This window comes from Primulina eburnea, chromosome 15 (assembly GCF_022965805.1).
Source record: "Primulina eburnea isolate SZY01 chromosome 15, ASM2296580v1, whole genome shotgun sequence".
Classification (NCBI taxonomy): domain Eukaryota; kingdom Viridiplantae; phylum Streptophyta; class Magnoliopsida; order Lamiales; family Gesneriaceae; genus Primulina; species Primulina eburnea.
The window spans coordinates 30336006-30351652 of record NC_133115.1 but is presented as its reverse complement, the minus strand read 5'-3'; the positions used below and the strand labels follow the sequence as shown (position 1 = coordinate 30351652).

At 34.4% G+C, this 15647-nt stretch overlaps 2 protein-coding genes across 4 annotated transcripts; both read left to right on the top strand.

Moving 5' to 3' along the window:
- Nucleotides 1-573: 573 nt before the first annotated feature.
- Nucleotides 574-5990, top strand: LOC140814168 (uncharacterized). Of its 3 annotated transcripts, XM_073173054.1 has the most exons (7): nt 576-1190; nt 1600-1788; nt 1881-1979; nt 2765-2896; nt 3120-3257; nt 4628-4858; nt 5395-5985. In XM_073173054.1, the coding sequence occupies exons 1-7, from the start codon at nt 765-767 to the stop codon at nt 5725-5727; spliced, it is 1548 nt and encodes a 515-aa protein (XP_073029155.1). In that variant the 5' UTR covers nt 576-764; the 3' UTR covers nt 5728-5985. The 3 variants fall into 3 exon arrangements, with proteins under 3 accessions (XP_073029156.1, XP_073029157.1, XP_073029155.1); XM_073173055.1 differs by lacking the exon at nt 1881-1979 and having other exon boundaries at nt 574-1190; nt 5395-5990; XM_073173056.1 differs by lacking the exon at nt 2765-2896 and having other exon boundaries at nt 574-1190; nt 5395-5990.
- A 3479-nt stretch (nt 5991-9469) lies between these two features.
- On the top strand, nt 9470-13899 carry LOC140814574 (uncharacterized). Its single transcript, XM_073173595.1, has 7 exons — nt 9470-9851; nt 10177-10363; nt 10456-10706; nt 11982-12096; nt 12718-12810; nt 13117-13260; nt 13525-13899. The coding sequence occupies exons 1-7, from the start codon at nt 9526-9528 to the stop codon at nt 13639-13641; spliced, it is 1233 nt and encodes a 410-aa protein (XP_073029696.1). The 5' UTR covers nt 9470-9525; the 3' UTR covers nt 13642-13899.
- Nucleotides 13900-15647: the final 1748 nt, after the last annotated feature.

Genomic DNA, 15647 nt, shown 5'->3' with positions numbered 1-15647 from the left:
GACATTGTCAAAGATATGACAAAAATTTGTGTGAGTTAGTCTCACGGGTCGTATTTTGTGAGACGTATATCTTATTTGAGTCATCCATGAAAAAAATATTACTTTTTATGCTACGAGTATTACTTTTTATTGTGAATATCGATGAGATTGAATCGTCTCACAGATAAAGATTCGTGAGACCGTCTCATAAGATACATACTCCAAAGATAAAATAAAAATTAAATGATTTAATCCTTTATAAAATGTATACCATACCATATAGTATATATATTATATAGTTATATTCAAACTTGAGTTCAATGTGAAACTAAAAAAATTTAATATTTTTTGCTCAAGTTGGAATTTGAATCAAATTATTCGAACATAATCGTGGGTTACTAAAAATGAAAGGTTCGAAATATATTTATTTAATATATAATTGTATTTATGTTGATAAAATATTAATTAGAAATTAAATTCAGCTAAAACAAAATTGAATATGTTAAGAGTTTCGTTTTGAATTCGATAATTGATTGAAAAAAATTAATACAACTGATGTTACGCTTTTGAAGACAGAATTTACCAGACCAGTTCCATATTAACTTCGTAAACGTGATTTCCTGACTTTCCCATAAAGAACCGAAAAGACATTCGAACCAATTCAGAAATGTCGACTGCGGCGCACACCCATCGGGAAAATCGAAGGAAGACTTGAGTGACGTCCATCGACGAAATCAACGATACTAGTTCTTGGATTCATCCATTTCCTCTTTTGATCCCATTCAATGGCAACCGCCGCTTTCAAGTCCACCTCCAGAAGAGTTGCACCAGAACCCAAAGCCGCAAAGCAGCCGGCCTCGTTGCGCCGATCCCACAGCGTTAATTCCGTTTCTCGAATAACCCACCTCCCATTTGAGGACTCTAATTTGATTTCCTCCGAATTTTCAGTTCGCAGAGACAACCCTCTTTTCTGGACCTCATCTTCTTCACCTCCGGAAAAGGAAGAAGAAGTCAGCTTCAAAAACGGTGAAATGAAACCGTCTTCATATTCTTCGAATCATTTGAAAGAGAGCGGTAGTTTCAGTTCTGTTAATGAAGTAAGGGGGCGTTCCGTTACGAGGAATGGCAGTGTTCGAAATGGGATTGGTCGAAGTATGTCCAGGGTGCGTGGGAGGTCTGTGTCCAGGACACATGATAAAGGAGTTTACGAGGTTGTATTTTTAAAAGGTTTTTGTTTGATGATTACTATTTAATTGTTAGCTCAGTCAATGTGGATGATAGCGTAGGCTGTAGAGATATTGGTGAGAGTTCTTGTTTGATTTGAGGATCGAATCTTTATTTTTTGCTTTTACTTGTTGTCAATGACGTGTATGGCAAGATCTTTTCATGATGATCGTTGGATTGGTTAGTCACAGTTTAAGTACCTTTAGAATGTTTAATGAAAGTGGATTTTTCACTGGAAAACTAGTAGTGTTCAGTTCTGTTTTGCGGGTACGACAGATTGGATATAGATGTCTGGATAAGTTAGTTAATGAGCCTGTTTTTGTCTTTGGAACACAATTACTCTGAAATGAGTGCTTTTTCAATGCAGTTTTTTATTGTGAATATTGCCTGATGCAGAGTGAAAATGTGGTGGATACTGCAACATCTACAAATGCTCGAAGCAGAAATAGAAAAGAACAGATCAATGATGGCATGAATAGAATCAATTCAGCAAGGAATAGAGTTGATACTAAGGGCAGTGTGAAAAAATCAGGAATAATAGCAACCCAGAATCGAGAAACAGAGTGTTCTGATGATGACTCAGCTGTGAGTATTATTATACTATTTTATAAAGCCGATCACTCATTATTACTCACTAAAATAACTTAATATGATTTACGAACATATGTGTCTCCCAGTTTAGTACGAAAATATCACATTTGGAGGATGGCCTTTCAACAGGTTCCTTATCGGAAGCTGAGGAGAAAACTATTAAAGCTATATCTGATGATTTTAATGTAAGTCCTTACCTTGTACACTAAAGATTTGAGGTTTTTTTAGTGATGGACTTTTGATTTACTAGATTTACTTCGTTAACTTTGTCCACCACGGTTATGACCATGATTGTTCCATCATATTACTGTCAGTAGGGAAACATTGAGGTGGTGATATATATCTTCTTTTGATATATGATATGATACTATTAAGTATGAGGTAGAGTCTTGTGGTTGCGGATTACTTATCCGCACAACTTGTGTAACCTCATATTTTAATAATAATTTAGTTTTCTATCAAAAATAAATAAATAAATAAAATCTCTACTTGTTTCATGTGTGCCCAATGTGGACTTCTTATAGTAATTTGTTCTTGCTTTACATAAATCTTTTTGCATTGACTTGAATTAACAAAACATAATCATAATTCAAGGTGAAATTATCTATAAAAAATGAAGAAATGTCGTTTAAACAGGCTTGACTGTATATATGTCTCTCCACTCGCGACTATGGAGGTTTCTATTGGAGCAACCACATTTCCCCAAGCCAAAGTTGATGATTAAACATTGATATAATAAAATAAAATATATCTTGTTTGCTCATGTAACCTCCATACTTTGAGTGCCAAGTCTGCTCTACACAAAATGAAGGGGCTACATAGGTGTTTGCCCTCAAAATTTGTCTTCCCATCTACGGAAAGCAATAACAAGATCTGTTAAGCTTGCTCTTCACTTGCATCTGCACATACTATTTGTGTTTCATCTTTCTGAAAGACGTCGTCTTGATTCCTTCTCTTGGCTTTTATTCAGGCTTTTCGAATAGATAATATGAACATTGTTACGGCTACACATGTTCCTGACATGCCTCCAGACTTGGTGAATCCCAGGGCTGTTGGATTAACATCTGACATTAGAAGGCAATATTCGATAAAACTGGAAGAGGTGAAGTTTTTTCACCTTCAGGCTTTGTTAGAACTATATGTCTATGCCTTTAAACATGAGGTTCAACTTAAGTTTCTAGATGTTTTGGGTGATGCTAATTTGTTAGTTTCTTGCTGCTTGCAGAGTGTGCCTTGCCAACTCAGAAACTCTTTCCTCTTCATTTTTTTTTGGAAATATTTCTCCATTTAAGCGTGACATTATTAATTAGACTATATTTTTGCAGTCTGAAGAAAGGGTGAGAACACTTCGAACAGATCTTGCTATCGAAGAGCATCGTGGGAAGGAGCTCAACAGAATACTCAAGGAGATGATTCCAGATTCAAAGACATCTAGTGTTCAGAAGTTTCGTCGAGGAAGAAGGGTAACCTATAATACTCTAGACTTGTTTCTCTTTTGTAATTTGTATATGTATTATTGGAAATGCTCATTGAATCTGAATATAAATCTGATATACCTGAAATTGGAATGGAAAATTGATTCAATCAATTACGGAGATGTGGAAGTGAAGCATGGGATGTGAGACGTTAATGTTTCCTAACTTTATGCTTATACATGGTGGAATGTTTGTAAAACCACAAATTATTATGATTTCTTCAGGATTTTAAATGACAAGCAGACTTTCGGTAACTGTATGTCTACTGCAAGGGGCACCTCAATTGACTTCTTTGTGTGTGTGTGTGTGTGTGTGTGTGTGTTGATACACTCTTTCGTCCCTCCAGCCAATGAATGGAAAATAGAGTGTTGATTATTCTTTGACAAGCACCAATATTATGCCCATGACATAATCCCAGAAGAGACTGAAAAGGCATCTTATCAGGTTCAAAGAAATTGGAACTGAGAAAATCGTACACAAAGGATCACATACTATATTATTAGACCACGTGGACACCATTGAAGATCTTCATCTTTTATTTCCATTTAGTTTAAACAATATTTCATCGTTTGGCTATAACCTCGTTTTAGTATTTTAAACGATATTTTTTGTTGTCATAAAGTTTTGATGTATAGTTGTCTGCTCTCATGACTTGTAAGAATAATTTCATTGTGGCAAGTAATTTTTTCTTTTTAGTTTCAAGAAGTGTTGTGCATAGATTTATTGTTATTTTTTAAATAAAGATTTTTTTAAATAATATAATTTTATATTTTCAGTTCTCAAATAAAAACTAAATCATCGTCGAGCTGTGCATAAATTATGTGTATTCGTTTAGTTTTATTTTCCTCCTATTTTTTATTGTTGCCCCTCATACTTGTAGATCCATTTGTTTATTTTCTAACAAATTTGCTCTTATTTTATATTTAGCTACAATATTTATAAAAATAGATAAGGAAAGAAAAGTTGTTCGATCAATGGTATGGTTAAATTTTAAGCACTTACGTCGAGAAACTAGTTGTACACTTCAGACCATGAGATAATTTTGCAGTCCTTTCAGAACATGAAACTCGTATTTGGAGAGCTCTGTACTTTTGAAGTGTCGTTCTATCATTTTTTTCCCGGGGGTTGGTGGGGTAAACCTTTGCACGTCATGACAGCACCCCATAAACCTAGGATCCTAACTCTGCCTCTATTATCCTTGTGTTAGGGAAGTGATAATTTTGCACCTATAATGATAGAAAAATGAATTAACCTTTTATGGTTAGCAAATTTTCAGTTCCTGATCAAATATAGACAACTTGTTTACTTGTATACATGTATTTTCTAAATGAAATTGACATTACTTACATTGATTTCAGGCGAGCAATGAAAGGAAATTGGTGTCAAACCGTCTCAGTGAAGAAGCTATGGCATATTTTGATGAATGTGTGTCTTTATCAACTTTTGATAGTTCTGACTTTTCAGCAGCAGAAGACCCACCTTATTCTTCAGTTGCAACTACTATTGCTGTTCACTCTTCATCTCCATTAAAAGGACGTCCTTCCACGTTAGTATGTTATGATCAGTGCACTGACCCTCACCAGAAACAGGTTATTCTATTTGCTGAGTAGCTATTTATTTTATTTTCTAAATTTGTTTGGCATGAATTACTAATTCAGTAATTCATGCAGTTTTGACATTTGAGACCAAGGACATCTGGAAAGTAATTCACGTTCCTAGTTTGGTGTGTGTGTGTCTATTTCTTCTCCTCCTCTGAGTCAATTTGTAACTACTGTAGCATATATATTTGTTGATTTCGTATCATCTGTATTCAAATAAAAGGGAGCATAAAAGCCATCCTCTATGCCTAACAACACGTGGTCATCATATTCATGATGTATGGAATAAAATTTAGAGGTTCTCTTTTCATCCCTATGTCAAACTTAAACATGAATTGTTTTCTCATGAGTTACAGAAGTTTTTTTAGTGTGGATAAAGGGTTATTATATTAGTTTTCCCGGAGTGCGAGCACTCAACCTTAATCTAGATTTGGTGTGATTATTGTGTTCCACGCATATATATGCAACAATTAAAATTTGTGGACTTCTCAATTATCCTGTCAATCACAAACATTTTTTACTACCAGGTGCCGCTTCTTCATGGCAGCAAGGATTCTGGGAAAGCAGTCAATAAAAGTATTTCTGAACCAGGAGTTAGCACTCGGTCATACCAGTTCTCCTTTGCGGATAAACATTCCAAAAATGAAAGCATTAGGAGTTACATCAAGCATTTTGAGAGGGGAGCTGAGGATGACATTGACTTGGTAAGAACAAGAACTTGTTATGATGCTGACGAATATATCATTCGCAACCGCGTTGAGAATGTGTTTATCGACAAGGTGTTGTATCTCAACCAAATCAAGTCTGGGAGTTTACTTTTATGTGAAGGTTGTGCCATCTCATTTCTGCCTTTTTCTTAAGTAATGTTATGGAAAAGACAGTGTTATTATTCTTTCGTCTATGGCGGACTGCCCTTACCTCATACGTTTGTTAATGTAAGAGGCAAAACACCAAAGAAGACCGAGGCAATTTTGCCCTTGTTGGTAAAGATAGTCTGTATTGACATTTGTGTATGTAAAAATAATGATATGCAAGTTTGAGAGGAAAATCACATGTTCCCTGTGTTTTTCTGTTGCACTCGGACCATATGATCAGGTGGTAAAAACATCAGATTACAAAAAATCTTGTTTTTATTGACTGTTAAATCAAAGCTGAGATTTGAAGGAATAACAATGAAACATTTGCAGTACGATGTGATTTTTTTAAGCTTACACATGTCATCTGAGTTGTAGCTCTATTGCACGTATGGTTTGGTTTATTAAATATTTTGGGAGGGATCATTGCCATATTTTGGAGTCGGGGTCATTTTCCCCTTGGTTCATTGCCTACTTGGAATTTTTCTCCTCAGCTTGCGGAAACTTGCACGAGTGACTCGAGGAGGAGGCCGATGCTTTATCTATTCTACGCGTCATTCACAATCCTAACCCTTGCTCATTGGATGCTACACTTGTTTTGGAGTTCAGCTATGTTAGCTCACAAACTGATTGAAAGCTCGGGTGGCCTAATTTTTTTTATATGTTTATTTTGGATTAATTTGATATTAATCTAAGTGATTCCACTTTAAAAATTAAAATATTATAGAGTTTAATGGAAATATCTTTGCTTAAAAAGTAAAAGTGGGTGAAAATTTGCTCCAACAATTGATTTCAATTTAATATTGAAGTCGTTGTAGATCTGCTTGCAGGAGCTTGGCTAAAAAAAAATGAAATAATTCTAATTAGAGAAACATGAAATATCCTCAAAACCAAAAACGGTGTCAATTTGTTTTTATGACATGGGATGAAGGGTTTTTTCGCAATCACTTGTGATCAAACCAGTTCTACTTTGTTGGGAGAGAATCAGATTTATGTCACTTGCTCACTTCACACATGTAGGGTAGAAAAATGAGGTCTTTTTTTTAGTTGGGGAGAGGTTTTGTACTATTTGGTTTTGAACCAATACCTCATCTTAAATTTGAGACGTTGAGGTCTTTTTTTTTTAGTTGGGGAGGTGTTTTGTACTATTTGGTTTTGAAACCAATGGCTCATCTTAAATTTGAGACGTTGATATCAGATGATGTACAAGCAAGCAATAATTAAATCACTTGAAATCCTACCAATTTTGTAAAGATTTCACTTAGTTAAATGAAATCTTATGAAATCTCATTAAATAGCAATCACAATTTGAAATCTCATTTTTTCGAACACTAAAATAATATCTATAATTCTAAATTTCATCCAATTTCTTGCTGCCAAACATATTGTTAGGCTGTTTTTGGGTTAAGAGATTTGAAATACATGGATTTTTAAATTTTTGACACAAATCAATTGTGTAAATTTGGACAAAAAGATTATATAGGTATTTCAAGTTAATTGTTATCATTCAATGTATTTTTGTATTCTTTTTGGAAGAATTTAGAATGACACCCAACTGCATGTTATTTCAAACCACTGAATTTTGAAATCTTCATGTTTATGTAGCAGTTACTTTGTCAGTGTCTTCAAGATTCTATGGAACTAGTTAACACGAGTTATTATTATAAGAGAATCTATTGTAATTCGTTATAAATAATTTCATGATTTTAAAAATCTATTTAAAACTCGTGTGGGATAGGGGGCATCATGATCACTCTCTTAATCTCGTCATGGGTTTTCATGCATACATTACTTTGCCTTACATAATATTTATCTCATTGTGTTTATCCGGGTGATCATCTTTAATGGCCTTCTATCAGGTCCAAGCCTGTGCAAGCAGGATTCCATAATGGATTCATGTAGCAATTTCTTCTTTTGAGTCAACGCTATATGAAATTGATTAATGCAATTTTATATAAAATTTGTGTTCGTTATAAACCATTTTAAATATACATTTTAAACTTGTGTGGAAGGAGTGGGTCTCATGTGAGACCGTCTCACGGATCATAATCTATGAGATGGGTCAACCATACCCATATTCACAATAAAAAGTAATACTCTTAGCGTAAAAAGTAATATTTTTTTATGGATGACCCAAATAAAAGATCCGTCTTACAAATAAGACCTGTGAGACCATCTCACATAAATTTTTGCCGTTTGGAAGAGAGGAGTTATATTTTAATTGTAAATCATTTTCAAAATACAGTACACTCGTTAAAATGCAACTTTAAGTTATATTTAGATAATTATATTAGCTATATCACGAACATTAGATTTTGAAAAAAAAAAAGATTAATTTTGAATTTCAGATGATGTATAAATTAAATTTATCACAATTACCTTAATATGCTAGGAAGTTAACTCTAAATCTACATAATCTAAACTCATCCAACCAAATCTTAGTAATTTGTTCGGGTCAAGACATATTGTTACTTCACAAATAACCACTCTCTCTATATAGAATTTCTCCCTTGGATATATATATTTCGAACATAGAAGCTTCCCCGTGTCTTCCTTGGATCAACATCCTCCCTCAATCTCAGATTTTGACAGATGCAAAGTGATGAGCCTTGTCCTGAGGAGTGTTCAAGTTGGTAGAGTAGGTGTACTTGTGATCAATTAGTCACATGTTTTATTTCCTACCAACACTTTCTTGGCCGAGCTTATCACATAAGGGTTATCTAGTGTGGTTTACTTGGTTGACTTAGTTTGAAAGCTATTACGTTCAACCCGAAGATTTATTCAGTGTAGACGGTACACCTTCGAGTTTCCGTTACAAAAAAAGTTATCAAAAATTTATTTCAAAAATGAAAAATAAAATCATATATTAACCGAAGAATCAGTATAACCAGTGATTAAAGATCAGAGCTCAGCTAAAACAGAAATAAAATTTTATGTACTAACAGTCACTGAAACTTAATAGAATATCAGGTTTCGACGCACTACCCAAACATATTAGAAAGGACGATGACATGGAAAGAACGACATCTGCATTTGGAAACATTTAACAAAGATAAGAACGTAAAATATCTTTTTTATAATAATATTTAAAATATAAATATATTTGTCATATTATATTAATAATTTTTAAAAATTATTAACTTTAATTATTTTTAAAAAATTATTAATTTAATTATTATTATATGAAATAGCAATTTTTGATATAGGACTATGAAATACTAGTTAAAAGTTAAAAAATTGTAATTTTAGTTTTGTAAATTAAAATGTTTTGGGTTTTAATCATGTAACTTATTAAAGATAATTTTCATACAATAATTTGATTTTTTTTACGAAATCACTAAATTCACAATTTATTTAACAATGATTTATACTATATTTATAGATATTCTTTATGTTACTTATGTTAATTAAGATCTTAAATTCTTGTCAACAAACACTATGAGTTGCCAAATACATTGGACAAGATTTCATTATTATTTTGTCTCATCCCAATTGTTAATCGGTAACTATTCAATATCCTTACGAAAAATTGATGATATTAAAATATTTTCGAGGTCGAATTCACTTCACAAAAAATTGATGATACTAAAATATTTCGAGGACTTTGAATTTGATATATGTATTGTTTACGAAGTAACTGTTGTTGTTGATTGAAAATTGGAATAAAATAGAGACATGTAAAAATTAAAATCAATTTATTCAAATTAAAATTTTTTTCAGAAAAAATAATAAATAAATAAAGCAAAACAACTTCTGTATTTCAAAATAAGACCAACACGATCTTGTTCCGTGTAACCTGAACCTATGGCTCCACACGATCTCCGCCGACCTTTCAAACGGCCGGCGATCTCCGACCAACAACGGCGGAGGGAGATTTCCTTGCAAAGACAGTCTCAAAACCGAAGCGACGCCCAGCGACAGGCCCGTTGTTTAGCCGATACTGTCCTCTCACTTCAAAATGATGCCGCCGAATTCGAAATAGAACCCGAGGGCGGAGAAGCTTGTGAAGTGATAAATGATGTTCGACAGGCCGTCAAGCTTAGAGGGCCCGAAGCCCGAAGATGGTTTGCTAAGCAGCTCATGCTTCCCGAGTGGATGATCGACGTTCCTAATCGGTTAAACACCGACTGGTACTTCTTTTTACCTTCGTCTTTTTCTGGTGTGAAACGTAAAAGAAAACCCAGTTTTTGAATGCTTTATTTGTTAAAAATTGGACCCACTATCCCATGTTCTAGTTATTCGTGCTTTTGAATGTCAAAGTTGCTTTCATGATGGCTCGAAGATTTTGATTTTGAACCCCTCGAGGGATTGATAACAAATTGTGAGACACTTACCGATCAAAAACGAAAAAAGAAAACTGTAAGATCCTTTCTTCAATGCTGTGCGAGTCTGATTCATGTCTCAAGTTTAAATTTTCTTGTACCTCAATGCAGCCGGATCTTGCTCTTTGTATAGGTATGTGTCTGCGAGGCCTACTGGAAAACGATGTTTCGTGGTGTCATCAAATGGAACAACGGTTAGCAGATTGCGTAATGGAACTTTGATGCACCGCTTTCCTTCTGCACTGCCCAATGGTTCACGGAGCAGCAACAGTTCCCGCTCTGGCCAATCTTATTGTATTCTTGATTGTATATACCACGAGGTAATGAATGAATTTCTCATTTCTTTGAGGTACTGTTGCTTGAATATCTGAAATAACTATACTTTTTTTGCATGTTGTGTTATGATTTACAGCCTGATCAAACATATTATGTAATTGACCTGGTGTGTTGGGGGGGAATGTCCATGTATGAGTGCACAGCTGAGTTCAGATTTTTCTGGTTAAATAGCAAGCTTGTGGAGACAGAAGCTTGCAATGGTCCATCCGCATACCATAAATATAGGTTCAGCACGGTTCCCGTTTTCAGTTGTGATGAGGACGGTCTTAAAGCAGCTTATGCTGGATCAATGCCGTATGTGAAAGATGGACTTTTGTTCTACAATAAGTGAGTTTACCTTGAAAATTATATGATTTCTATGAGCTTATGTGCATGTACTTAAAATATGATAGGAGCCGTAAATGTTCAAATTTTACGTGTTTCATCTATCAGTCATCGATGTCAAAAGAAATGCTTTGTTTTTCCACAAAATCACGACTGTGTATTCCCTTGCAGTCGAACATCTGTGTATAACTGCTGTCCCACGGTTGAAAAAACTTTATCTTTGCTTAAGAATGGGGATTAGATAATAAAGAAATTAACTCAAATTAAAAGTTTATGCAGGAAATGAAGTGCCTAGGTTCTCAATGGGAAAGCCCTTGAGGTGTATCGTTGCATGTGACTGGATAGCAAATTATTTTACAACATTTGTGTTGGTAGAGTTCATGGAATATTTATGTTTCTAAGATCATGCATCGTCGCATGAATACATCTTTGATTCCGTCACAATACTTCCCTAACTTTTGATGCCGTCATAGGGATTTTCACATATTGCCTGATTGTTTCATTTGTGCTTTTTAAATTTCAAGAAATTTGTTTCTGTTCTATATTTGAATTGTGGCTGAAAACTCTTTATCACTTAAAAAATAAGTAACTATCAGTGTTTCAATGTTGTTGCATCTGATCTTTTTCCATGCTTCCGGTGTATGCAAGACAATACTGAGATGAAGATTTAGACTTGAAACCATATGCAGATAATTGTTGCATTGATCATGTGTAAGCATTGAATGTTCAAATAATACATAGAAAGAGTTAAAACTTTTGGTTCAAATAACTGAAGTAGTCTCACCATATGATAGACCCATGAATCTGTGAAATACAAATCTATTTCTTTGACGGGCCAATACTGAGATGAAGATTTAGACTTGAAACCATATTCAGATCATTGTTGCATTGATCATGTGTAAGCATTGAATGTTCAGATAATACATGAAATAGTTAAAACTTTTGGTTCAAATAACCGAAGTAGTCTCACCATGTGATAGACCCATGAATCTGTGAATACAAATCTGTTTCTTTGACGGGTGATATGACTAAATTTAAACTTTTTTTAAGCAAACAGATTGCAACTCACTGAATCCATGTAAGTAGACTAAATGATTTTTAACACATTTCCCTGCGCTTCTGCTTGGCCTTTGTCCATTATTGAATTAAACACGTCTGTTGACTTTTATATTACTCAAATTGTAGCAACTTGCATTAAGATATACTGTATCGCACTTCTATAAATCTCATTTAGTTGCACATGGCGCACCTTTAATTTTCGCTCTGATTCTCTCCCAGGTTTGCACATTATCAATCGGGAAATACACAATTGGTCCTGGTCTGGAAGGATGATAATTGCAGTCAATATGTTTGTGATACAGATGGTAAAGGACAGGTTCCAGATCAGCAGCAGGTATATATATGTTTATGCTAATCCCTTTGTTTGCATTGTGACAAATCACCTGTATTATAGGACTTGATTAATATTATGGGAATTGGTTGATCATTATTCTAATGTAGTCTGATAGTGGGCCTTTTTTTCGTGTAACTTTCTGTCTACTGATCAACTGTATACTTATAGTCTCTGGTGGTGATATATGACAATTAACATAGATAGCTGAAAGGGGCTAGCATCTTAATATATTTTGAGGAATTTTTCTGGGGCTGTTAAGTGCAAAATCTGAAAGAGTTATGAAATTTAAATTTGAATGAGCATTTTAAAAAGCATTGCAGTGCATGGTCCCTGAGGCTGGGTGAGCATAGCATGCCTCAAGGTGAAGCTGGTTGGTGTTTACCACTTTAAAATTCTGTTTTACTAAGCCAATGTTTGAATAGTTGGACTAGTTCAAATATTTTGTAATATGTTTGCTACGAGCAGCCACTTTTACATGGTTGCTCCTTTGTTAACCTTATTTGGCATTAGTTATATACTTTCATGCGATGCTCAATCTATTTGTTTTGACTTGATCTTTCACTTTATTAAATAATTGGGCAGTATTGTGAGCTTTATCGCTCTTTTTGGTTAAATAATCAGGTTGTATTGGAGCTACTTGTTGATGGGAGGCTGGCTACATCTGACGAACCTCCTGTTATTTTCGGATGCTTGAACGAGGAGTTCATACAAAAGGTTTTATGATTTTAGTGCACAAAAATGCTTGACTGACTACATAATTGTAAGAATGCTTATTCATCAGTTTAAATGAGAAGCCATGACACTATATTTACCTGATTTCAGTAATTGCTTATCGAAAGTACTTCGTATGTAACTAACTATACATACTTGAATCACCTCATGGCCCTTATCATTCAAGGGATTTAAGGAAATGAATACCATGAGGGATGTCTATGCAATTTCTAGCACACAACATGAACAGAAATACAAAAATGAGGAAACAGTTAAAAATTTGATTGTTTACTAACTTACGGCTTTTAGACAGGACTGCAGGCTGGCAATCTCCTACGTTTTGCCATCAGTGAAGGAGGATTATGTTTCGTGGATGGAAAGCTAGAGAGAGCAGATTTGCACTACCTAGGCAAACCCAATCGAGCACGTGCTTTTGCTGATAGTTACTCCAAGGTAAGTAGGTAGAATTAATCTGCTGTAACTTGTATACGCATTCATCCAATAGGCAATTTTTAAGCATTATTCTCCCCATTTTGTATGGAACTTCTTCTTGATAAAAACAAATACTTGTAGCACAGTGATAAGACACTTTTTGCCAAGATCTCAATTCAAGATTGAATTTTCCTTGATTTTATTCGATTTTAAATTTGCTTTATGTGGTATTTGAATTCGTATCGAATTTGGCAAAATATCATAAACTATGCTTTTGTCTTTTAGGTCATGTTCCAGCACACGGTTCGACACAGTCCTCTCAAAATCGAGCATCTTCTTGCATCAATCAGTTTGTCAAACGAAGAGGGAAACAGAACTTCTGACACGGACATGGTTGCTTAAAGATCTATCTTATGTGCCTACTCTCTACTGCTAGCGTGTAGCCGGGTGTCCTGTTCTTCACTTGTATATCAGATTATCAGAGAATACAACTTATTGTATCATGCTTGTGGATTACCTCTCGAAATCTTCTTAATGTATTCCAGAATCATAAATGTAGTGTAAAATGCAATACAAATGGATAGAAGTCTGTGATGCAATTTAAGGTGTCATCTCCTCTGTTGAGACTGCTGATGAATCATTTCTTGCATTTAAGACTTACCAAGCTTGCTTTCTTATGTTCCATTCCCTGCTACGCCTAAATAGATAAAAATAGAAGTAAATCCCTTTGTCTCCATCTAAAAGGGTTAATACCGTTTTCTCAAACTATTACCAACACCCACTTAAAACTCTTCATAAATAATTTTAATTTTATTAACCAAATAAATCAATACTCAATTGTTCAATGCATCTTATGTTAAAAAACTGAAAGAATTTGTCCTCACAACCTTGGCTTTCATGTCAAGATATTTTTCTTTTTGTATTTACTCAATCCAATATGTTTTATAATTTTAAAAATATTTTATATTGTCATAAAGCATAATTATCAGATCATTTTAATACACAATTTGACGTAATATTAAAAATTACCTTCCCTCAAACAATAACAAACGTCATTTTTCCCAAAAAATATGTTTCCAATAAATTTTCCACCCAGACATAAATAGAAACTGGGCAAAAACTTATGTGAGACGGTCTCACGGGTCGTATTTTGTGAGATGGATATCTTATTTGGGTTATCCATGAAAAATCATTATTTTTTGTGCTAAAAGTATTACTTTTTATTGTGAATATCGGTAAGATTGACCCGTCCCACAGATAAAAATTCGTTAAACCGTCTCACAAAAGACCTACTCATAGAAACTGAATCCCTGCAAGCCAAGTCTTTTTATTTCCTCCTGTTGTATGTACCCATTAATTCAAGTTGCCAACGTCGATGCACATCCATCATGAACACATGCTAAAACATCTCTGTAGTCTCTAGAGATGGTGAAAGAATCGTAAACCTTTCCATCGCTACTCTTCTTGTATTAGAAAAGAAGGGACGAATGGTTAAATGCAGTCAACTTGACGAATCCCCAGTCGTAATCCTTGTAAAGACTCCAACTTGAGTTAACAGGACTGAATTCTGATAAATGGGATCCTGCACCACCCACCACGACATGTATCGTACCATTCACTACGCCTGAATAGTTGGAGTACTTTTCGGGATTCACACCTTTGTTCTGCATCAAGGAAAGCAAAGTTGAAGTGTGTGTATATGTTATCTATACAGGTTTTGACAAGCTTGGCACTCAAGGGTGTGGTACCATTAGATCAGTGTTTAGTAATTGGTTTAGTAATTGGTGTTGGATCAATTTTATTTATATGAGCTTATATGTGAATAATTATATTTTGTGGGTGGGTGGTCGGTTAAGTTAAGCTCAAAATAAAGTGATCTTTCGATTATTAGGGGTCTTTTACCAGATTATAGTAATTTTTATTCTCCATTAACAATCAACGGTAATTTTCAAAAACTTATTAAAATATTACAAAAAAAATTTTAAAAAAAAAGTAAAACTTTTACTCCCCCGCCCTTCCAAATGGGGGGGAGTAATTATTTCACCTCCCCCGCCTGTAGGGGAGGCGGGGGAGGGTAGAAATTAATTTTAAATTCTCCCCCGCCTGTACCACAGGCGGGGGAGAGTTAATTATTTTTAAAATATTGTCACAGGCGGGGGAGAGTTAATTATATTTAAAATATTGTCCGCCTCTGCAGGAGACGGGACAGAAAAATTAATTAAAAATTTTACCCGCCTTTTGCATAGGCGGGGGAATATATTTTTAAATCATAAAATTTCAAATACTTGCCCGCCTATTGCAGTGGCGGGCGAATTTGTTCGTTTATTTTTTAGATATAATAATTTTGTTTTTTGTGTAATTATTGGTGGGTAATGGAAACCAACGAAACTAATATAATTTATTTTATC